The 23,842-nt window shown below is 44.1% G+C and overlaps 1 protein-coding gene across 1 annotated transcript in view; it reads right to left on the bottom strand.

The window, feature by feature from the left end:
* ABHD12B (abhydrolase domain containing 12B) overlaps positions 1-23,842 on the bottom strand; it is a 249,505-nt gene that overhangs the window by 62,227 nt on the left and 163,436 nt on the right. The window contains exon 9 of the mRNA XM_086937311.1: positions 9,585-9,664. Coding sequence (XP_086793437.1) covers positions 9,585-9,664 — 80 coding nt within the window. The remainder of the gene's footprint in view (positions 1-9,584; positions 9,665-23,842) is intronic.

Raw genomic sequence — 23,842 nt, 5'->3', positions numbered from 1 at the left:
TCAGAGTCTACCTGCAAGTCAGTACAAGTGGCGGCAAGGCAAAGTGATCGGTGCTGGAGTGTATTACGGATTACTCTATTTCTGCATAATGGAGTACCTGATTGTCGAATTACACATTGCATCATTTCTGCATAACGAAGTACCTGATTAGTGTATTATGCCTTGCATTATTCCTGCATAATGAACTACCTGATTAGTGTAGGACACATGGCATTATTTCTGCATAACGAACTACCTGAATGTCGTATGACACATTGCATTGTTTCTGCATAACGAACAACCTGATTAGAGTATTACGCATTGCATTATTCCTTCATAAAGAACTACCTGATAAGTGTATTACGCATTCTTTATTTCTGCATAACGACGTACTTGGTGGTGGTATCATGCATTGCATTAGTTTTACATTTTAAAGTACCCGATTGTTGCGTTACGCATTGCATAATTTTTACATTGCAAAGTGCCTGATTGTTGTGTTACGCATTGCATTATATTTACATTGCAAAGTTCCTGCTTCTAGCATTACGAACTGCATAACATGGCATTAGGATTACAGTGGAATGTTTAGAAGCGCTGATTAATATCGCCAGAATTTACAAGGGCTGGCTGGCCTAACAACCGTCCAGGAGGAATATTACAAATACGCATATGTTGAATTTATATTGTGTGATCTTATCGTGTATCTTTTTTTATATAAAGTTTATACTCGTTTTTATAAAACTCGTGTGGAGTCTATTTGTGTTGTCATCATTGGGTTGCTGCGAGCGTGGTTGCAAATACTGTACACATTTGCCTTGAAGATAAACCTGGCTGCTCGTGCCAAGCTACCAAGGGGGTGAGCGGGACTATCTCGGAAGGTGTCCTTCCTTTCCCTGACGTGGAACTGCAGGTTCCTATTTGGCCCAAGGTACCGACCTCAGCCAAACAGGGATCCCGGGTCAAACAGTAACAGTTACAGAATCGCAACTTGGTTCAGCAATTTTGTATTTAGAAGGGGCGTGTTTAGGGGGCTCCTTCCAACTACTGAATCGCAGTGGTATGTATTGATGTTTTGCGACTGAATTACGGTCGCAAAACATTCATTTTTTACCAGCTACAAAAAGGTAGTCCTAACCATTCGTTAATGGGAAGATGTCTCCAAGAGACCTGTTCTCCTTTGAGAATGTAAATAAAGACATTTTTTCAAGAGCAAGCAGTGGTACCAGGGGCCCCTGCCTGCTCCTAAAAACATGAGCAGCTCGGGGAAACCCTATATGTGTAGCTGTTGCGCTTTATAAGATTATAAATAAATAAATAACATTATTTTCAAACTTCGCTGGCTTAGGGTTCATAAGGGTGCCAACCCACAAAACTCTGATTTCTCCAGTTGTTATGCACATGCACATGAATATATATAATCACCCTGTAATACTGTCCTGAGAGGGTTGAAAAGGTAAAAAATATCCTATGCTCGGTATGAAGACTTATCTAGGAGACTGTAAGTTTGATAACACTGCGATGTTCTCTCTTCTCCTTTCATACCATTTTAAGTACTTTTTAACCCTCTAATGATGAGCTAATTGATTTTAATATTGACTTTTATTTTTTTTATTTTTTTATCCTTTAAATTGTTGTAGCTGTGAATCAAATGAATTCTCTCCCTGTCGTAAGAATGAGCTTGTTGACAACTATGTATGGCATATGCCTAATGGGCATGGCACCCCTCTGCTGCTTCACAACTCGAACCGCCTCCTACCAGAGGCATCTTATGCAACTACACCGTGTGTTTAAAGTTACTATTGTATGCCACTTTAATACGACACCCTGCCACTGGAACCAGTATATCGTACTGACACTACTGTGGAAGGAATAATTTGCATGTACGTTAATTGTAATAGGTGTGGCATGAATTGTCCATTTTTATATTTTTACTTGTATTATAACTGGTGCTCCTTTTATGCTTTATGACACGACTTGTCGAAATAAAGCTTATACAACAACAATAAAATAAATGAAACTTGAAAGTTTCATTTTCTATTTTTTAAACACTTTCCGTATTCCTTTAAAAAAAACACGCTGCATTTTAAAAAAAAATGCTTAATTAAAAAGCAATCACAGACATGGTGGCCTGCTGACCCGATCAGGCCACCATCCCTGTGATGACTATCATTCCTAATTGGTTGCAAACTGCGACCTACCTCATTAATATTCATGAGATAGGCTGATTTTTGACCTACTAGAAATCGACACTTAATATATGAATGTTTCCTAATTGGGATTTGGTAAGAATAGCAATAAGGAATTCGCAATCCCTACTTTTTGCAAATATGGCCCAAAGTGACTTGTTTATTTATTGGTTCAACTAGACTTAGTGCATGTAGTAGTGTTCGGTCAGGTGAGGTTCTAATTCATTTTGAGAGGTATAACATGTGAAAACTGTGATTTAGTCTTAGTTAGGTTTGATGCAACAGGAATCACAGGATGTTCAGTGTTATTGCCGAGACTCAAATCAAGTTCCCCAGATTTGTGGTTGACCGCCCTAGCCGTTAGGCCAACTACTCTCCCCAATATAACTTCAAGAACGGTGTGGAAACTCACATTAAACAGACCTGAATATACACAGACACCTATTATGGTAGCATATAATGGGTGTAGTCATTTATTCTCCAACATTAGTTCTTAACAGTGAAGGAAAACTGGTACATCTCGTTAACCCCTTCGATGCTGATGACGAGCTCAGCTCGTCATCACCCACGGGGGTCGTGTGCTGATGACGAGCTGAGCTCGTCATGGTGCCACTAAAATGGCATTTTCCAGCACACAGCGGGAAAACGCCTAGCATCCAAGTGGTTAAACAATTTGCACTAATCCGCACAGGATGTCGGTATGTTCACTGTTATGTATAGCACCAGTAAAAAGGCACATTTGTGAAACTGCATAGTAAGAGAATCTGCTTTATGAGTCTCTTTTAATTACAAAACACTTAAGATAGGTCTTCTTTTTCATTGTGAAGTTAATTGAAGTTGCCATTAAAATTCATCATATGTGAAATTGGCGGGAAACATCCCTTATCATGAAGCCGGAAACACACAGTGCCTTTACAACGCTGGCAAAAGAACAAAGGCATCCTTATCACTTATTCGTTTAGCACGAAAGTCATCACAGAGACTTGCTTTAGGGGCCGCATTGGTGGAGCGGTGTTGAATTTTAAGTCCAACACCTTCCCTACTGTTGCGCAGACGGGAGTTGGAATAGAAATTGATACTATTCCAAAGTCCAGCACCCGGGCAAATCACTGAATCTACCCGTGCCTAACAAAAATGAATGTGTGTCCTCATGTAACGTAACTGGTGCTACGTAAAGCGCTCTGATACCCGATTCGGCTTAAGTATGCGCTGTATAAAACTCTGCAAAACAAAACAAACAGCTAGCTAGCCTTATGTTCAGAAGATGAGCTTTCAGAAGCACTACTAACAAAGGGTCACTGGCTCCATTCAAATGCTAATTTTCTAGAGTACCTTGTTTGATTGGCCTGAAACTGTGTGCTTTCACTGCAAAAGAGTGCTAGTTCTTTTTAGGTTTCGCCTAGCGGAAGCTGCGCTCTGCGCAGCTTTTCCGCGCAGGCGAAATCCTGTTGAGTTCCATAGTGTGGCTTTCGTTCGGCCCTCGTCCTTGATTGGCTGGCTCCGTAAACGGAGCCTTGCCATTGGACGAGGGGCCTGTCCGTCAATGCCGGACCAGACACGGGGGCGTTCCCGACATTCTTTGGCTTTTGCCGACGTCACGGGACGCCGGGAACGCCCCCGTGTCTGGTCCGGCATTGCCGGCACCCGCCTTCCTGCTCCGGCCGTCGTCAGCGTCTCTCCTCCCCCTTTCCCGCCCCCTCCCGCTTGCTTCCTGATGCCTGCCTTCCTGCTCCGGCCTCTCCTCCCCCTTTCCCGCCCACTCCCGTTTCCCAGTGCCCGTCTTCTGCTCCGGGGCTCGGGGAGGCTCTTTCAATCCTGAAAATCTCTCCTCCCCCTTTCCCGCCCCCTCCCGCTTGCTTCCTGATGCCCGGCCTCTCCTCCCCCTTTCCCGCCCACTCCCGTTTCCCAGTGCCCGTCTTCTGCTCCGGGGCTCGGGGAGGCTCTTTCAATCCTGAAAATCTCTCCTCCCCCTTTCCCGCCCCCTCCCGCTTGCTTCCTGATGCCCGGCCTCTCCTCCCCCTTTCCCGCCCACTCCCGTTTCCCAGTGCCCGTCTTCTGCTCCGGGGCTCGGGGAGGCTCTTTCAATCCTGAAAATATCTCTCCTCCCCCTTTCCCGCCGTAGGAGGTACGAGAGCGGCGCAGACTGCCGGACGGTGGCTGCAGGCCCTTGGCAGCGGGAGGAGCCGGCGGACACCCCAGCCCCGGGGGACGTGCGGAGAGCCTGAGGCGTCAAGGACCTGCCTGCTGCCGTAAGTAACCGAGGATGCTCGGTGGCTCGTGCGCTGCCGTGGGGGGCCGGGGCAGGCAGCATGTCACAGCGTGGGGCGGTCACTTCAGGCGCATAGCTAGGGGAGGTACCCAAATAAATTATGAAGGCAACGGGCCAGTGCCGTCCGGGCCGCCGTTTGAAGAACAAGCGCTGCGCACGCAGCAGCACCGCACGTGACTTCCTTACTGCAGCGTCAGTGGGTGTTTGCATTGCCTTGCTCTCTCCGTGCCTGAAATTAGTTGTGTGAGGCCGGGCGCAATAAGCGCGCCTCTGCTCACACGCACGCAGGAAATATTTTCAAAAATGTGTCTCAGTGGCTGCTACTGGACTCACCCGACCCAACGAGTGCCAGTTATCAGTTTCCTAAAGATTAATGTGTGTTGGAGTGGAGCGCGGTGCTATTCGCACTGCCGGCTTGTATGGTGCGTGCTGCAAGCCTCTCCAAGGTGCTGCGGCGTCTGGACCGGAGTTGGATCTGTTGCTGTTCAGTCCGGGAGAGAAATTAAGAGGAGCTTGCAGCGCGCCTAATGAGTCCGGACCATAACTGCCGGAGTCGAGTTTGGGGCCTGCTGCCTCCTAAAAGCTTGTCTGCGGTACCGTGGCGTTCACTCTTGAGGCCTGAGTCTAGACACAGGTAACATACATCCTAATTATATTTAACGTTAAAGCATGAGCCATACGTGCCGAGTGCCTGTTAACTCTGCGTGAACATTTTGACATCAGCCCTTCTAAACAAGGCCTCGGGCTCTATACAACCTTTCTGAGTAGGGCTCGCACCTTGGTACGTCCACAGGGCGTGAGCCAAACCTCACTGGTGGTGCACTGTGTGCACGCCGGCATAGGCAGGGGAGGCAGCGTAATTTCAGCAATCAGGGGGTTTCCTGCAGCCCCCACCCCCAGAAAGTAATTTCTGTCTCCTGGGCGAGCCTTCCGTAATGAGTCCTAAGAAAACAGCTGCTCAACTCTTGTCAACTCGTGCTGCCATTAAGATTTTACATTAAGATTTTACTAAAATCCTGGAAACTCGGGCCCCCTGTGTGGTGCCTGGGAAGTGTGCAACAACCAGGCAAGTGCAGCCTATGAGTCATGGACACCCAGCAGAAGCACTATAACACGTGAGCATTCGTGCCAGCATTTCATTACAAAAAATTTTAAGACCAGCATAATGCAATAATACTATTTGACCCTCTAAATGCCAAATGAGCTGTAAGCCTCGTCAGTATACAAAAGACAGGGATAAATGAACCATGATGGACTTGTATCATTAATGCTGATAGGGACAACAACATCCATGTTGAGGCTCTACTTCCACTTGCTGGAATAACACGTGGGCAAGTTGTTTGGTTTTGAAAGTAAACGCAAAGTACCAAACCAGAGACTGCGAGGCAAAAGACCATGCAGAATATTGTACCTCTACCTTTAAAAAAAATGTTTCATGCTGCCTGGTGAAGAGATACAGTGGAAGATATGGAAGAATGTATTTGTGCACTATGCGCCTGTGTGTGGTACTGCTCTTTCTGTTGAACAGAAGAATGCCCTTCTTTTACATTGGCTAGGCCCAGAAGGGCAAGAGATCTTTTAATACTTGCCTACCCTGACAGCGGATCAAGCAGGGGAGTTGAATGATTTGGAGATATGTTTTAAAAAACATGATCTGCATTCTTTGCCCAAGACTTCAACGTTTCTCGAAAGATATTATTTTGGCGGGAGCATGCAGAGAAAAAGGGGAGAATGTTAAAGAGTAGATAACTGTTTTGAGAAAACTTGCTTCTATGTGTAATTTGGAGTGGAATTGAGATGAGCATTTGTGAGAGCTGTGTGGGCTGTGAGAGCTGTGTGGGCTGTGAGAGCTGTGTGGGCTGTGTGGGCTGTGTGGGCTGTGTGGGCTGTGTGGGCTGTGTGGGCTGTGTGGGCTGTGTGGGATGTGAGAGCTGTGTGGGATGTGAGAGCTGTGTGGGATGTGAGAGCTGTGTGGGATGTGAGAGCTGTGTGGGCTGTGAGAGCTGTGTGGGCTGTGAGAGCTGTGTGGGCTGTGAGAGCTGTGTGGGCTGTGAGAGCTGTGTGGGCTGTGAGAGCTGTGTGGGCTGTGAGAGCTGTGTGGGCTGTGAGAGCTGTGTGGGCTGTGAGAGCTGTGTGGGCTGTGAGAGCTGTGTGGGCTGTGAGAGCTGTGTGGGCTGTGAGAGCTGTGTGGGCTGTGAGAGCTGTGTGGGCTGTGAGAGCTGTGTGGGCTGTGAGAGCTGTGTGGGCTGTGAGAGCTGTGAGAGCTGTGTGGGCTGTGAGAGCTGTGTGGGCTGTGAGAGCTGTGTGGGCTGTGAGAGCTGTGTGGGCTGTGAGAGCTGTGTGGGCTGTGAGAGCTGTGTGGGCTGTGAGAGCTGTGTGGGCTGTGAGAGCTGTGTGGGCTGTGAGAGCTGTGTGGGCTGTGAGAGCTGTGTGGGCTGTGAGAGCTGTGTGGGCTGTGAGAGCTGTGTGGGCTGTGAGAGCTGTGTGGGCTGTGAGAGCTGTGTGGGCTGTGAGGGCTGTGAGGGCTGTGAGAGCTGTGTGGGCTGAGAGCTGTGTGGGCTGTGAGAGCTGTTGGCAATGTAAATAACAATGCCATTTATTTATGAGTTAAAAAAAAAAAAGAAATGTCATGAGCAATGCCAATAACTCTAACTTTTCCAAAGGCGAAACCATTGCATTGTAAATGCTTGTTGCCATGTTGTAAACCTTATGCTTAATACAGGAGAACTGATGAGGACGAGCAAATGATCAAGGCTAAAGGCCTGATCTGTTTATTGACCATTTCCTGAAATTTTTGTTTTTTATATTTTCTTAGCTTAGCGAAAAATCGGCAGCCAAAATACGAGACAGTAACTATATGTAGGTAACTATATATTTTCGATCCTGAACTCCACATCTACATACGTTGAACATACATGTAGATATTAGCAAGATACATATATGTGGAATTGAGCATATTTAATCTACAACTTACCTATATTTACTTACCTTTTTGACACTTAGATGCGGATAATTGTGCTATGATATTATAATAGCACAATTGTAAATGCCTGCTATTCTGGTACTATACTGGCATTTAAAGGTGGACTGCTATTACACGGTGTTAAACTCTGTACAGAGGTGTTTTGTTACATGGAATCTCACAGATTACCTTAGTTACCAACAGTTTTGACATTGGTTACCACACCCACGACCCCCACCAAACTCTGCAGGTAAAAGATTTGACTTTTAGAATCCTTGTTAGTCTACAATCAGGGAGGCTGTCCAACTGTAACTCTGTATTTATTTTCAACTCTAGGACTGTCTGCCTGATGATTGTCATATGGGAAAGCTCTTAAGCCGGCCCAAGGTGTTATTGTATCAAATCACTTTTAACCCCTTCGATGCGGCCGCGATTCCCCTGGTGTGCTGTAAACAGCACGAACAGCGGCGGGCCGTGACGAACCCCAGCCGTCATCAGCACACGAGCACCGTAGTGCATGACGGCTGGGGTTCGTCATGAGCATGGAAGGGGTTAAAGGCTGCAGACCGGATTAGTTCTTTAGGAAACATTATGCCAGTTCTGACCTTTTGTTATAATGAAAAGTTATGACACAGGCAGAAGACTTCACTTATTTATTATGAAAAGCATATGTTAAAGCGAATTAGCCTTTAATTTTGAATTGTTATTCTGCTGTGTCAAAACCTGTAGAACATCTTTTTTTTTACACTTAAGCTCACAAGTTACCTTAGTAGGCAAATGTTTTGGTGTCGATGTGTCGATTTTCCTATTTGACAAACCACGGGGGCAGAAAATATGCATTGTGATAATCCTTGCTAGACCATTTTAGGAGAGCCTAAGGATTAAGCAGTCTGTTAGGCTCTTGTATTCGAAAACAAACCATTCAAATAGATACCTACATATAGACACAAACATATACATCCTTAGAAGGTCTTTGGATCAACACTCTTCTATCATTGGTCTATGAGGGTGTCATTAACACTCTACTTATATGATATACAGTACAGAACAAGGGAGAGTGTATCAGCTCACTTCACAACTTTAAAAAAAAGTGTGCTTCAGTTCCAGGCTGGTGAGTCTGTCTTTTAGGTTTCCATGTTCTCCTTTTATGGTCTCGTTTGAGTTCTTTCCTTCTCAATTTTTGAGTTTGGTTTTTAAAGTGTATGTCACTCCACATAAAGTGCTACTGCACCACCCGCTTGCAGCTCATTTCAGCTGTAGTACATCACTTCCTGCATGGCCATTTCTTTAAAATCAGGCAGCCATCTTGATTAGTATTGTTCATTGTGTATCATTGCTTTACCGTTTCAAGATGGCCAACACATTGCTTTAATGTGGTGGCCATATTTGAATTCTAAAATAATGATAAACTAGGTGCAAGACTATGTCAGTGTTATTCTATTTTTACTTACAATCACAAACCAGCCATAATTTAGGAGTGGCATGTGTTAATTTTTGTACCTTTATTCTTTTCATTTATATTGCATTTGCTTGTTGAGTTTGTTTGTGTTTTATTTACTGTGGATACCTAAGCGAGTCGGTGGGCGAATGAAGAGATGATTGAGTGCAATTCTGGAAGATACAGTGTAAATATGATGATTTATTCAGTGCCTAAACGCATCAGGGACTAAAGAGGCACTTTCAGTTAGAAACAAGATCTAGTGGCATTACCAAGGCTTGTTACAGTTACAATACTGATGTCTCATTGAGTCAGAATATTAATAGCGCTTTTTTGAGTTTAAAATTGTTATTGATTTTACAGCTATAGTCTGTTCATGAAACCTAACATCTAATTTCAGTGGTTGTTAGACATTGAGCGAATTAAAGAAAGGAGAAAAGTAAGGTAAACAGTGATTTTTAGAGTATCGCCATTAGTCATATTTTCATATTAGAAAAAATAGAAAGGCTCAGGGTTTCTTCACTGGAAAATGTGTATAAATCATAATTCAAAAGAAGAGTAGCCTAGCGTTGTTGCAAAGCACACAATAAACCCCAAACACAAATCAGGCATTCAAAAACAGTTTCCAAAGGCACTTACAACTGCACCGGTCACATCATTAATAATGCAATCCTGGCTACACAAAATAAAACACTGGCTGAGAAACTGGACTGTCTAAAACGGACAGTGTAATGACTGCACCGTACTTACCTTTACAAACGGGTTATGGGCCACTGCATCCCGAATGTTGGTGAATGGCGCCTCCAGGATGAGTGCGTCAGCTGGTGTTCCTTCCACGCAATCAGAAAAAAATGTATTCTTATTCATACATATTTGCAAAATGTGTACATATTATGCTTAAGTCCATCAAAAAGAGTTTCAGAATGGCATTTAACAAAACAGATCAATGAATATTATTTAAAAATTTAAAAAAATCAGCAAAAATGTTAAATGTAAAATATACCATCTTAGAATGTTGTCAGTTTATTTAAAAGACAGTAGATGGCAAATATGGTGTAAACCTGGTGACCATTATACTTTGGCTGCATCTAAAGTTTGTTAGGTGTTTAAGGCAGGAACATCTCATATTGGCCAGTAGCAAATGGCTATCATCAATAAAAACGTAAACATTACCCAGGGCAGCACTAGCACCACTGAAACCAGCACTTCAAAGTACACATACCTCAGAGCAGAGCACCACAATTACAAAGAGGTGAATGGATGATGTTGTAAGTGCTTCAGGTGGTCAGATGTTGTTCCAATATATGCTTAGAAGGTAGACATCCCTGTCACAATCAGATGATGGAGCTGAGGCAGAGCCTTCGGGCTCTTATCAGATACCTCTCTTTTCAACTGATCATCCTGAATGTGCTCTGAACACTAAAGCCCCAGTTACCAGTGCCACTGAAGATGGAGGTGCTATCGGATCTAGTTAATACCAAATTTTTCGAGACAGGCACTTGTTAAATGGAGAAAAATATTTGAAAAATTTTCTTACGCAACTTAATTCTGCGTATTGGCATTTATCATGCTTTTTTTTAAGGGAATATTACCACTTTTCACCTGGTGAAATGTACCTGGGTGAAAAGTGCGGTTGGGGGAAGGTCGGTAATGACTGCAAAATTCGGAATGCTGATATACGCAGTAATAGGAGACAGCGTCTATATAACTAGAAGTTTTATTGTCTGGGCATTGCGTTCGTGACTACATTGTGCTTATTGTGACGCTTGTGGAGCAATTAGGAAAATCGACGAATACCCGGATGAAGACTGTACCTTTTTCTTTTTTTTTTCTTTTTGGAGGTCAAAACTTTATTGAGACTCTCCAGAACACTCTCTTCAGCGATAGTCAGCGATTATAGTATGTTTTAAAAATATTTTTTTTACAACCTTTCTTTACTCAATCTGCATGGGCTCGGGCTGCGACCCCGAAGGTACTTTTTACCATTTGTGACACTTGTGACATTGTGTGAGAGCATATTGTGATCTGTTCCATTAAAGGTTGGTGGGCTACATAATAGCGTCTTCTGACTGGGGGTTTTCACACTCTCCCGCTAGAGAATTTTGAGACGTGACGTCCCTTGTTACTATAATGAGTAAACCCAGGGGGGTGGCGGGCACCCTGGATGCCTTTATTATCAGGGCAGAGTCATTGCTCACACATGAGATCGAACTTACTGAGAGACGACTGTCCCTAGAACCTTTATCATTGCAGAGGCGCTCTTCCCTAGGCCCCTCTTTAGGCCCTAACATCGTGGGTGGGGCAATTAGTATTTGTCTCCCTTCTACCGCTGACAATCAGCACCTGCCCCCTTCTGCAACCAAAATGGATTTGGAAGCACCCCCGCCACTCCTACTGGTCCCGGTCTAGCTACAAGATCACAAGCCCTTTCGACTCATTTCAGGGAGAAGTCAAATGAGCCGCCGGGGAAGCCGAGAAAGAGGGAGGGTATCCGAAAACCTAAGCAGCCTAAACCTAAGCAGCCTAAGCAACTGGAGCGTCTGCGGAGATCCAACCATGAGGAGCCCCAAATCTGCAGCACTTGCACTATTGGTACACAGACCAATGATCTCTTACTGGCACCTATCAGTGACGCCTTAGAGCTCACCGCACTAGTACCTGCAACTACTGGTGGATTTACCACGGGTCTGGCTTTTGTTCAAATGAAAGAACTAATTAACAACAGCTTTGCTGAACTTCGGGGTGGATTAGACCTTCTGGACTTTGAATTACAAAAACTGTCTAGTTTAAATGAGCCATCACAGCCTACTGTCTCTATAGGGGAAGGCCTGGGTACAAATGCTCCACAGACTATGGATACAGTATCCCTAGAAGCTATGCTGAGAGAGTAACAGCTATTGAGGACTTGCTCAAGAAGGGACATAGAGCAATCAATCAATCAATCATTACATTTCTAAAGCGCGCTACAAACCCATGAGGGTTTGAAGGCGCTGGGGGAGGGGGTGGAGGGGCTGCACTGCTGATCGAAGAGCCAGGTCTTGAGGAGTCTTCTGAAGGCCAGCAGGTCCTGAGTCTGTCGTAGGTTGGTTGGGAGAGTGTTCCAGGTCTTGCAGGCGAGGTAGGAGAAGGATCTTCCGCCGGCTGTGGTTTTCCGGATACGAGGGACTGTGGCGAGGGCTAGGTTGACTGAGTGGAGGCTTCGGGTGGGGGTGAGGAAGCTGAGTCGGTTGTTGAGGTAAGTAGGTCCGGTGTTTTGTAGTGCTTTGTGTGCATGGATGAGGAGTTTGAAGGTGTTCCTCTTGTTGACGGGGAGCCAGTGCAGGCCTCTCAGGTGGGGTGTGATGTGGCTGCGGCGGGGGACGTCGAGGATCAGTCGAGCGAAGGCGTTCTGGATTCGTTGTAGTCGTCTCAGGAGCTTGTTTGTTGTTCCTGAGTAGAGGGCGCTCCCGTAGTCGAGTCTGCTGGTCATGAGGGCCTGGGTGACGGTTTTTCAAGTGTCGATAGGGATCCATTTGAAGATTCTGCAGAGCATTCGGAGGGTGTTGAAGCAGGACGCTGAGACGGCGTTGACTTGCCCGGTCATGGAGAGGGTGGAGTCGAGGATGACCCCCAGGTTGCGTGCGTGGTCCGTGGGTTCCGGGGCTGTGCCTAGCGATGTGGGCCACCAGCAGTCGTCCCAGGCTGATGGGGCGGGTCCGAGAATGAGGACCTCCGTCTTGTCCGAGTTCAGCTTCAGTCTGCTGTCCTTCATCCAGTCGGCTACGGCCCTCATTCGTCTGTGGAGGTTGGCTTTGGCGGTGTGGCGGTCTTCGGTGAGGGATATGATCAGCTGGGTGTCGTCGGCATAGGAGAGGATTTTGAGGTTATGTTGCCGTGCGACGTGGTCGAGAGGATATTGAACAGCGTCGGGCTGAGGGAGGATCCCTGTGGGACGCCGCAGATGATCTTGGTGGTTTTTGAGCGAAAGGGTGGGAGGCGGACGCTCTGGGTTCTGCCGGAGTGGAAGGATGTGGTTCTGGGCCAGTGGAGCGCACACCACTAACTCTATACGCAATCCCTCAGGGGTGTTCCTTTTCGGCTGCACGGAGTCCCTCACCTGTCGACCATTGCTGTGGCTGACTGGGGCGTTGCCTTGCTACCGCGGATCTCCTTGCCGGTACCGCCAGCTTGCCTGCCTGCCCAGATCGCCCAGAACGCTGCCTTGTCATCGCCGGTCTCCTCCCCCCGCCGTAGCCTCTGACCACCTGTGCTGCCGCCGAGCGGGGGAGTTGGAGACCACAACCCCCAGAAGCCTCCGCGACCTGAACGGAAGTCGCGTCGAGGCTGAGCGCGCCAGGAGGCGCACAACAGGGGGCATCACTTCCCGCGTCGCAAGACGCGCGCGGGCGGGCGCCGGGCTAAGCTTGGGCAAAGGGCGGGCCCTCTGAGGCCCTCAGAGGTCAACAGTGGTCGGGCGGGCCACCCGTCTAACCCTTATTTGAAGGTAATTCCGTTTGTCTCAATCATGGGGAAACGCAATGTTACCAGTAATGCTACCAACATAGACACAGAGACTACTGTAGTTCCTGCATCTTTCCAACTCTCCTTTGAGAGTCTAATAGACATTGCTTTTAATGAGATTGCAGAGACTGAGAGGAGGCTCTCTCTGGGTTCACTTAACATCAGTCAACCTACTATCACAGTCAGTCCCAAACATACCACACCCCTATTCCCTGAAGTAATTGTGGTGAAATCTATCCCTGCGGTCAGCTCATCTGAATTATTACAAGAGGGAAATACCCCTGATATAGCTCCTGGTGTTGTTCCTGATACTGGTTCGCAATTAGCACCTCCACCAACAACTATCAACACTGAGAATACTGAGACTACTGGAGCAAAACGCAAAAGGGGTCCAGCTAAGACCACAATAAATAAGAGGAAGCAGCCCCCTAGGAGCAACAACCAGCCAACTCCACAGAGTATGTGGACTAGGGGGAAGAAACAACAAACAGGGCCCCCAACAGTTTGCTCTGACTCAGGGGATCACTGTGATACTGTTATAGCAAATGAGGGCATAAACTCCATCTCTACACAGACTGAATTCCCTAACGAAAGCAGCCTTCAATTCAAACCAAAGGGAAATCTTATAGAGACCATTGCTGATACAATTTTTAAACAACTAGAAGGTCAAATGATCAAACAATTTAATATTATTTTTAAGAGACTTGATAGACTGGAAACCCACGTGAAAAATGATGAAGCTAAGAGGAAGGGTATGGTTTGCCTAGACAAGATTAGAGGCGAACGCCTGTTGAAAGTCTTAGAGTCTATTACTAGCGCCTTCTCTTGCGGAGATCCCACCAAAAACTGTAATCCAGCCACAGCTAAAGGGGCCAAAGGGGTATCAAATGCTAGTACCCTCTATATACCTACATTACCACCAGTGGAAGTAAATACAAGGCAAAACCATTCTGCCTCAACTTCGTCATCTACTCCTTTATCACCTTCCAGTTTACCTAGCATCACGAACAATAACCAGAAGAGTAACCCCCCCCCCAGAGGCATAGCCAAGCAGAAGGTACCTTCCAACCCTGCCCAGCACAGGGGACAACCGGAGGACAACAGGCCGATAAAACATCAAGGTCCTGCCCTACATCTTCCTCCTGAGGCTTGCCCCTATATTCTGGTTCTGGCTGGCATACCACCGCTTAGGGAGGGTCAAGGAGAATCCTGGGTCCAGTTACATAATAAATGCATCGACTGGTTAACCAAACATAAGGGGGTTGGCTATGACATATCGAATGAAATTCTTTCCACACGCCGGGTGACCTGGGTCAGACCTCTGTTTAAAAATATCAATGGGGACTGTATCACAATCAACTTTAAGAACCCGGGCACAGTTACATTTTTAATAAATAGGAATTTCACTCAGCACGGCCCAATTACTGTGGTGACCCGCTTACCGCCGAGTTACTTTTACAGACCCCCACACAGAATGCTGCATCCACCCCCCTTGTTTCCGCTACATAACAGATTTTCGGCACTTTGTGACCAGGGCATTTTGGACTGACTGCCAGCCACCCAGGAAGATCCAGTTGCAGAGGTCCCTGACGTTGAATTTGTACAGATAGTAGTGCCTGAGGTGTCTCTGACACCACCCGAATTTTACCCACCTTCCAACTTACTATGTAATCCATTGGCTAATCCAATAGCAACTGCCCAGGTGTCTATCCAGGATATTCGTCCACGGCCTGACGAGAACCTGTCCATTATAAGCTGGAACATTGCTGGGCTGAAGGCAAAAGTGGAAATTAAAGCCTGGAAGGATTGGGTAAACTGCCATGATGTCTTAATGTTCCAGGAAACTTGGTGTACAACTCATCGGTTATTTGAAGGGTATAGTTGTCATGATAGGATTGTATCGGCCCCTCCCTTGGGCCGTCCTAGTGGGGGTTTATCGATTTGGGTAAAGATAACTGCAGAGGTAAAAACAGAAGCAATACAAATTAATAACCCAAGTTTTACGGCACTGATATATACAAGAAGGGTAAAACTATGTCTGATTAATTTCTACAATAATGATTTTATATCCCATCCAAATCGTAATTTTTTAGACCTGTTTTATTTTATTGATGAAATAGTGGAAGGACGGAAATACGGGAAGTTCGATGGTATTTGTTTAGGAGGAGATTTCAATGCACACATTCATTCAAGAAATCCCCCTTGTAGGAGAGGTGTAGAACTATCTGATCTCCTAGCAACTAGAGAACTCGTAAACTCTATGGAGTTTGCCGGTACTGGTACAAGCACTGCCCCGGTCCCCACTTTCATCGGCCATGGGAGTGCAACAACAATCGACTATATATTTGTTTCACCCTCCCTTGCTGATGTTTTATTAAAAGCTGAGGTAGTGTGTAATGTATACAGTGATCACTATCCAATTGTGAATTATCTGAAATCATCAGGGGATAAAATATCACATAGTGAAATCGGAGCAACAAACCTGGAAGCCTCGACGGATAGATAAAGGGTTGTTTGGAGGGGAGTGGATAACAGGGGAGTTTTGGCCAGTGTGATTAAGAAACACCCTGCATTGATCGCGAACTGTCTTGCCATTGATAGCTGCGGGGGCAACATGATTAAATCATTTAGTGAACTTTGCTCCGCAATAAAAAGCGAGATCTCCAAACCAGCATCTAGGAAAATTGAGGAAGCCCCAAGATGGTTTGATGCCTCTTGCTCAAAAGCAAACCGGGATTTAAGGGCTGCACTCAAGTCCAAATCGCTGGATACTTCCCGGGTAAGGCTCTTAAGAGCAAGGTATAAAACCACCTTACGCATTAGATCCAATGAATTAGTCAAAGATCACTGGGAATCCCTTGTACGTATGGCTGCCCTAAAAGATACCCCAGGGTTTTGGAGGGAGGTAAAGAACCTAAGATCTCTTGGTTCAAATATAACACCAATTAACTGTAACATCATTGGGCCTGTGTGGGTTGACCATTTCTCAAAGATCTATGCTGTATCTGGCAACCACTCAGTAACCCTTCCCCCTCCAACCCCACTGAACATCTCATTGCTTGAGGTAGAGGACGCCATCGTAGAAAGTGCTGGTAATAAAGCCCCTGGTCCCGATGGCCTTTCTATTGACCAACTAAAATGTGAAATCAACTTTTGGGCCCCACTGCTGTGTAATGTTTTTAACAACCTAACATATGAATCTATCCCTGAAACATGGTCCAGCAGTACTATTGTACCCATTTTTAAAAAAGGCGACAGGCTGGATCCTGGGTGCTACCGCCCAATATCATTAATTGATAATACCCTGAAAGTCTTGGGCAGGGTAATTTTTAAAAGAATTAGAACTTGGGCGGAGGAAAGTAACATTCTACACCCGAGCCAGCTAGGTTTCCGTAGTAGTGTGGGCACGGTAGAACAATGTCTGAACCTAAATTTAATAATGGCTAAATATAATATCGCAAAAAAATATACCCCTTATACTTTGGATTCATGGATTTAAGTTCTGCCTTTGATTTTGTAAACTGCTCCCGTTTATGGTCCGTCCTACTTAATTATGGTTTAGATGACTATTTGGTTTACTTTTTATCCTACCTTCATAGCGACCTAAGAGCCCGTGTGCGTATTAACCACACTGGCGAAGTTTCTAGTGACATTTTAATTGGCAGGGGGGTCAGACAGGGCTGTGTCCTGGCCCCTCTGCTTTTTATTTTATACATTAATGAGCTGAATAGTTCCCTGAGTATCCTAACAAAAGATGTACCATATGTAAATGGCACCCCTATACCCACCCTCCTTTACGCAGATGATGCGGTCCTAATGGGTCGTACCCCAAAGGCACTGCGTATTTTAATTTCAGGTTTTGTTAGTTTTATAGCCGACTTAGGTTTAACAACTAATTTCAAAAAATCCCTTATTATGACTTGCGGTCCAAAAAAGTATAAAATTACTGAGATTATGTCAGGGGAAAATGTTTTAAAAAGTACCTGCACCTTCCCATATTTGGGGCTGCTGTTTTCTAACACTGGTTCCTGGCAACCACATGTTTCCTATGCGAGGAACAAATTGGGTAAAGCGATCAATTCAATCATTTCCCTGCGCCAACCTAATCATGCAGACGTGATCATGCCATTAGTAAAGATCTGTCAAACCCAATGCATCCCTACAGATACCTACGGTGCAGAGGTAAGGACACATACAAACTGTCTCCATATCCAGACAGAAGAAAATAGATTCTGTCGGAAGGTGTTGGGTGGAGTCATTTGTTCCTCAAACTATATATGCTTTAGTGAATTAAATATACCCTATATAGAGGATTTTGTTAGATCAAGGCCGCCCCTTTTCTGGTTAAAGATATGGATGAACCCTGTAGCCACATTGACACGCGACATAATCTCAGGCTGTTTAAAATGTGACAGGGCACATTGTATACCATGGTTGAAAGCCGTAAATGAATGTTTAATAAGTGTAGGGCAAGGACACTTGTTTACATTTCCTAATCTTATAGATCGTTCACATAAGACTCTGATTCAAAGGGCTTTGTATAACCTCTAAAGAGAGGAGCGGGAAAGGAAATTTTTTTCAAAGTGTACGGTTATAAAGTACATGGGCCATTTTGAGCCCCCTGCCAGTTACCCTGCCCCGCCCCAGAAATATCTACGTTTACATCTCGGTAGATGGAACAGGAGTTTACTGTTCCGCTTTCGGGACGGGAGCATTGTAAATTTACTAAATTTTCCTCTGGGCTACAATAAACATTTGGAAACCTTAGGTTGTCCGTGTAACCTGAATATGAAACAGAGTCTTATGCATTTTTTGTTCTTTTGTGACTTTCATAAATCGTTTACAGTCCATTATTTAATGCCTTACTGTCGGAAACATGACCTGTCAGATTTTAAGATAGCATTGAGGAATTTATTAATGTTAGGATCAGATGAAATAATATTTAGAGTGAGTTGCTTTCTCAAAGCCGCAGTCCGCTCACGAGCTACTTTGCACATTGACTGATAAAATGTGCACATTGCACTTTATATCTAATTTGCATATCTGTATCTTGTACATATATCTGTTCTGATTTTATTTTTGTTTTCTGACCAATACTTCATAGTTGTCGCTATTTTTAAAATGATTCAAAAATTTTTTTAATCGTACTCACAGTTTTGTTCTCTTACAATATGTACCTGCATTTTTGTAGAATTAGACAGACTATATATTTGGCTGTTTATTTATTCTTATTCTTGTATTGTATTCTTTGTCATTGTATCTTGTAATGCACTTTTATGGATGTTTTATTCCGAATAAAGATCTTTGACTGACTGACTGACTGACTCTATACGCAATCCCTCAGATTGCTTATCGGTTGATGGAGCCTTGACATCGTTCTCCCAGGCAAACCCTATGCATACTTTAAATCATAGGCCTGTAGAACCCATACCAATTACTGGCCCCTTAGGTAATCCTATTTTGGTTCACACTAAGTCCAGCAAAATCCAAATGCCACTCCTTTCAGATACAGCTGTAATGGGAAGGGAGGAGGCGAGATTGAACTTGTCTCCTGAAGCTACCCCATACACTATAATTTTAGGGAACCACTCAGGTAATTGAATTTTGGGACACACTGAGAAACAAGGCTCTCTGTTGGCTCGTGACCAAAACCGGGCTTACAGAGGCCTTGTTTGGTGAATTTAAGATGGTGAGAAGAGTAGGCTGGGTAGGGAGAAGAGAAAAAACACTGCCTGGTGACTGCATTGTACTCACCTTTAGGTCACCGAGACTAGTACGTGAGATCTTGTGCAGACTTGGTAGTGACCATGTGTCCTTTCCCTAGGATATTTCTATCCTCCTAGGCCCCAGGCTATCAGCCCTCATTACCCAGGCCTACAATACCTACCATCCGCCAACAATTTAGTGTCCCTTTAAATAATAGATTCAAAACACTTTCTACCTTGGAGGGCATAGATTAACTTATTCCTACCATAATACAAGCAAATATCAGAGGGCCTTCTACAAATAAATCCCCTAGCATGGCGCTGGCATCCATGGTCCCAAGGCAGACTGTACTGAATCCTGAAGTATTAAATGATAACTTTACCTTACAATGCCCGGGACTAATGCTTAAAGTACAGCCACATAATGAAGTGGCGCATCATCCTCAGGTTGCCCCAGGTCTTGTACTCCACAAGGTCCAATGGGCTCCCAGTTGGACAACCTAGCCTCATCCCAGAAACATATTCCTTGTGAGAACCATTTAGGGTCCTTAGCGGTCATGTCCTGGAATATTGCTGGCTATAATCAAAAAAGGCTCAACATAGAATGGCTGTCCTTGTTGACAACTACGGACCTGATGTGTCTCCAAGAAACTTGGGAGGTTGAACCAATGTATGTGAATGGATATCGTTCTTTTTATACTCCTGCAATTGCGTCTCCTGCAGGTCGGGAAAAGGGTGGGTTACTGACTATGCTCTCTAACGATTTCCCTTTACAGGTGAAGAGATTTCCTAATACGTTACCCTTTTACCATGTCATTTTGATAGAATATTCTGTGGATTCTTGCTGGCTTCTTATTCATTTTTATATTAATAATTTTGGAATTAATCAGGCAAAAGTCCTGGTCCTGGTCCCATTAGAAAGAGATATTAATGCTCTGCAAGCAAAATGCCATAAACCATGTAACATAATTTGGCTTGGGGACTTTAATGCCCATCCCTGTGACAAGAGTAATGCCTTGGTGTGTGACGTTGATGATGAGGGGGAGAGTGTCCTTCACTTTAACCATACAGAATATGGTAATGCTCTAAACAGAATGTTGTCTATTAATCATCTTGTATTTGTAAACACCTATGGACCCTTAACTGGTCAGTTAGGAGATACCTTTTTAAATCATTCTATTTCTTCTACTCTTGATTATATTTTGGTCTCAGATTCGATGCGTGGGCTCTTTAATAGTTTTAAGATTGATTTCTACCCTTATAGTGACCATGCAGCATTAACTTTTCTTGTTCCCACATCAAAGAAAAATGAGTCTGTTTTCAAACTCCTGGTAGATCCTGTGGTTGCAAGAAAGAATGGTATCACCCTGAAGTGGGAAAGAGTGAACCCTAAAGGGTTCTTGGTCAATTTACTTGCTTAATGCTCTGGGGAGATAATGCACTGTTTAGACCCAGCCTTACCTGATTGCATGGTTTCTGCCTTTGAGCTCATACTATCTGATGCTAAAAATAATTTAACCCGTATTATACGTAACGACCAACAAAAAAAAGTAGCTGGTTTGACGATGAATGCGAAAAATCCTTTAAAAATCTTCACACAGCCTTGAAGTGTAAGCCCCGTAATCCACCTTTAATTAAGTCCTTGCGCCAAGCTTATAAAACAGCAAGGACTATTAGATTAAAAACACTAAAGGAAGATTGGTGGTAAAATCTGCTGAAGGCCGCGATATTAAAAAGCCCACAGATGTTTTGGTCACTGATTAATGCACCATTTCTGAAAGACGAACAGGCTTTGAGTACAGACACTCACGTTCATCATGCAGAACGGGTGACCCACTTTGAAGGCTTATTTGGAGCTGGTGAGACTTTACCCACCCAATCCTGTCCCGAAATCTTAGGAACAGTAGGGGGCTTTCTTAGTTTTATACTAGAGGAAGTGAAGTACGCTCTAAGTCAGTGTAAACGGGCAAAAGCTGCAGGACCGTATGGAGTGCCCATTGATCTCTTTCTGGAAACCAAGATTTATGGGCCCGCTCTTAACAAATGTTTTTAATAAAATTTCCCAAACATGTGCCCCTCCGTCATGGAAAACAACAGTAATCGTCCCCATTTATAAGAAGGAGATAGGTCAACTGCGAAGAACTATAGTCCTATCTCACTGATAGATTCGACTGCTAAGCTAATGGGTCGCCTTCTTTTAAATAGGTTGGAGGAATGGGCCTTGGATACGAATATTATAATCCCCTGTCAGTTTGGTTTTAGAAAAGGGAAAGGCACTGTTGATCAGTGCCTGAATCTGAGCCTAATTATAGCGAAATATACTGTAGCTAAAAAAGGCCACCTCTATCTTGCCTTCGTGGATCTGTCCGCAGCCTTTGACTGCTTGGCACAGTCTAGGCTGTGGCAGATCATGGGGGCAATGGGGATTGACGAGAATATTATTAACATCATTCGTGGCCTATATGTAGGTGCTTCTGCTTGTGTCCGATATAGAAGGAATGGTGAATGCACTAGACATTTTAAAATCATGAGAAGTGTTAGGCAGGGGTGCGTTTTAGCCACTTTTCTATTCGCACTTTACACTAATAATGTAGAAGCTGCTCTGAGGGAAATCACCCAAGATGTTCCTTATATAAACTCCAGACCGATACCTATATTACTTTATGAAGATGACGCAGTACTCATAGGACGTACTAGTAATGCACTGCGTCATTTAGTGCTGGATAACACGCAATTTATGAACTCCCTGGATATGAAAGTTAATTATTCCAAGTCCTTTATCCTTGTGGCCGGTCCGGATTACACGCAATATATGAACTCCCTGGATATGAAAGTTAATTATTTCAAGTCCTTTATCCTTGTGGCCGGTCCGAAATTGCAGAAACAACACCAAATTGTCACTGAACAGGGGAAAATGGGAGTCATTGACTCTTTTAATTATTTAGGGATCATGTTTGATAGGCAAATTAATTGGCAAAACATGATTGTAAATAGAGCGACTCAGATGGAAAAGAATATTGAGGCTTTAATTAAGTTTATTTAAAAAAAAGTCTAAAACCTCTGGATGTTATGAAAACAGTGTATGAAGCAAAGACGGTGTCTGCTGCCACTTATGGAGCGGCCATCTGGGGAGTCAGAGAATCAGAGAATGTACAAAACTCGAATCAATTGAAGATATTTATTTTTGAAAGTTACTCTCATTACCGAAGTCTTGTGCCAATTTTAAATGCCATATGGAAATGACAGCCCCCTACATTTCTGATAAAATCTCTTTGGCGCCAATATTACTGTGGCACACAATATGGCGAAAGGAGACCCTCACACTGACAAGAGATATTATAAGTGATGTCCTGAAACTTGATGGGGTGAGTAACATAACCTGGTTACGATATGATGAATCTACTTTAAATGCTAACGGGCTACATCACCTTTTTTTTAGATCCTATAAGGTGCTGTTCCATTACTAAGAACGATCTGAAAGCCCAGCTATTTTCTAATATGCAGATTGGAAGGGAGATCTTAAACGCCAAGTTGTCAACAGTTAAAATATATCTAACTGTACCGAGTATCTCACAAATGGAAAAAAAATCAACTTACCTAACTTTTGTAACTAATCTACAGCATATGTACATCCTGGTGAGATTCTGTCTAAACTATATTCCTCTAATGTTGGGTATTCCTGGTAATGTTTATGTTGCTTCCGATCTCCCACTCTGTACTTGTGATAATCAGTCAATACAGAATGATATGCATTTTTTGCTTTTCTGTAAACATTACCATAATGAGAGGAAAATGTTTATCATCCCCATTTTACGAAAAATGAACTTTAGACAATGTTGGGTGGCCTTTTACTATTTAAAGCTATTGTCTGACCCCTTATCTGTTTCTCTGTCGAATCTTTTCTTTTAACTGCTCTAAAAAAAGAGACGTTCAATCTGTTGATCCAATTAATTGTAATATGAACTTAATCAAGTATTAATTTTTATCATAATTTTTGAAATTGTATAGCTATTGTATCTTACAAATGATCTTATCTTAAGGATGTGGAATGTTTTTATCTTTTATCCTTTTATATATGTAGTACACTTTTATGCCTTCATCATGTCGGCGAAATAAAGTTATTTTGACTGACTGGACTGAATAGCCACTTGTTTTCGGGCCCTTAACTTAAACGTGTAGGAAAACAATCAAAAGCGCACCACAACTGGATCGAATCACTGGCCCGTTCAATAGGGCGTGAGACTATTCCATACACTTGACCCAAAAGTAGAAACAACTGCATGAAACAGCGCCTTGTCAGCAGCTGTTTACTATACGCAGCACTGAAGCCGATTTGCAAAGAATTAGGTGAAGTTTGACCAACTGCTGTGTCTATTGGTGTTGAAACATGAGCGCCGAAGCTTGGTAATCTGTAGGCAATTACTCATAAATAATAATGAGATTGCATTCATTGCTCACAATGTACTCTGCAATATGTATTCTTAAATGCGTTGTTACTTCCCACATCACAGTGGAGATTCCATTGTTATGTATGGCTATGGTAGAGCGCCACTAACGGAAATAACTGAATTCAAATCCAATAGCACACTGCCATGCCGTAGCAACAGTTGCGAACACAAGCTGCTATTCACTGTTGCTATGTCTTAAAGGAAATTCTGGTTACTCTGGTTGGGCTCTCACAGAGCCTGTCAGAGCTAGGAGCACAGCTTCAGGAGGAAAGGGAAGGGAAGCTACTGAGAGCGGCGAGTGTGGGCAGCAAGAGGCCATGCGTTTTTTGTTTATTTGGGACACTGAGGAGAGGCT

The sequence above is a fragment of the Lissotriton vulgaris genome, chromosome 9 (genome assembly GCF_964263255.1).
Source record: "Lissotriton vulgaris chromosome 9, aLisVul1.2, whole genome shotgun sequence".
NCBI lineage: Eukaryota > Metazoa > Chordata > Amphibia > Caudata > Salamandridae > Lissotriton > Lissotriton vulgaris.
This window is presented reverse-complemented; position numbering and strand designations above follow the sequence as displayed.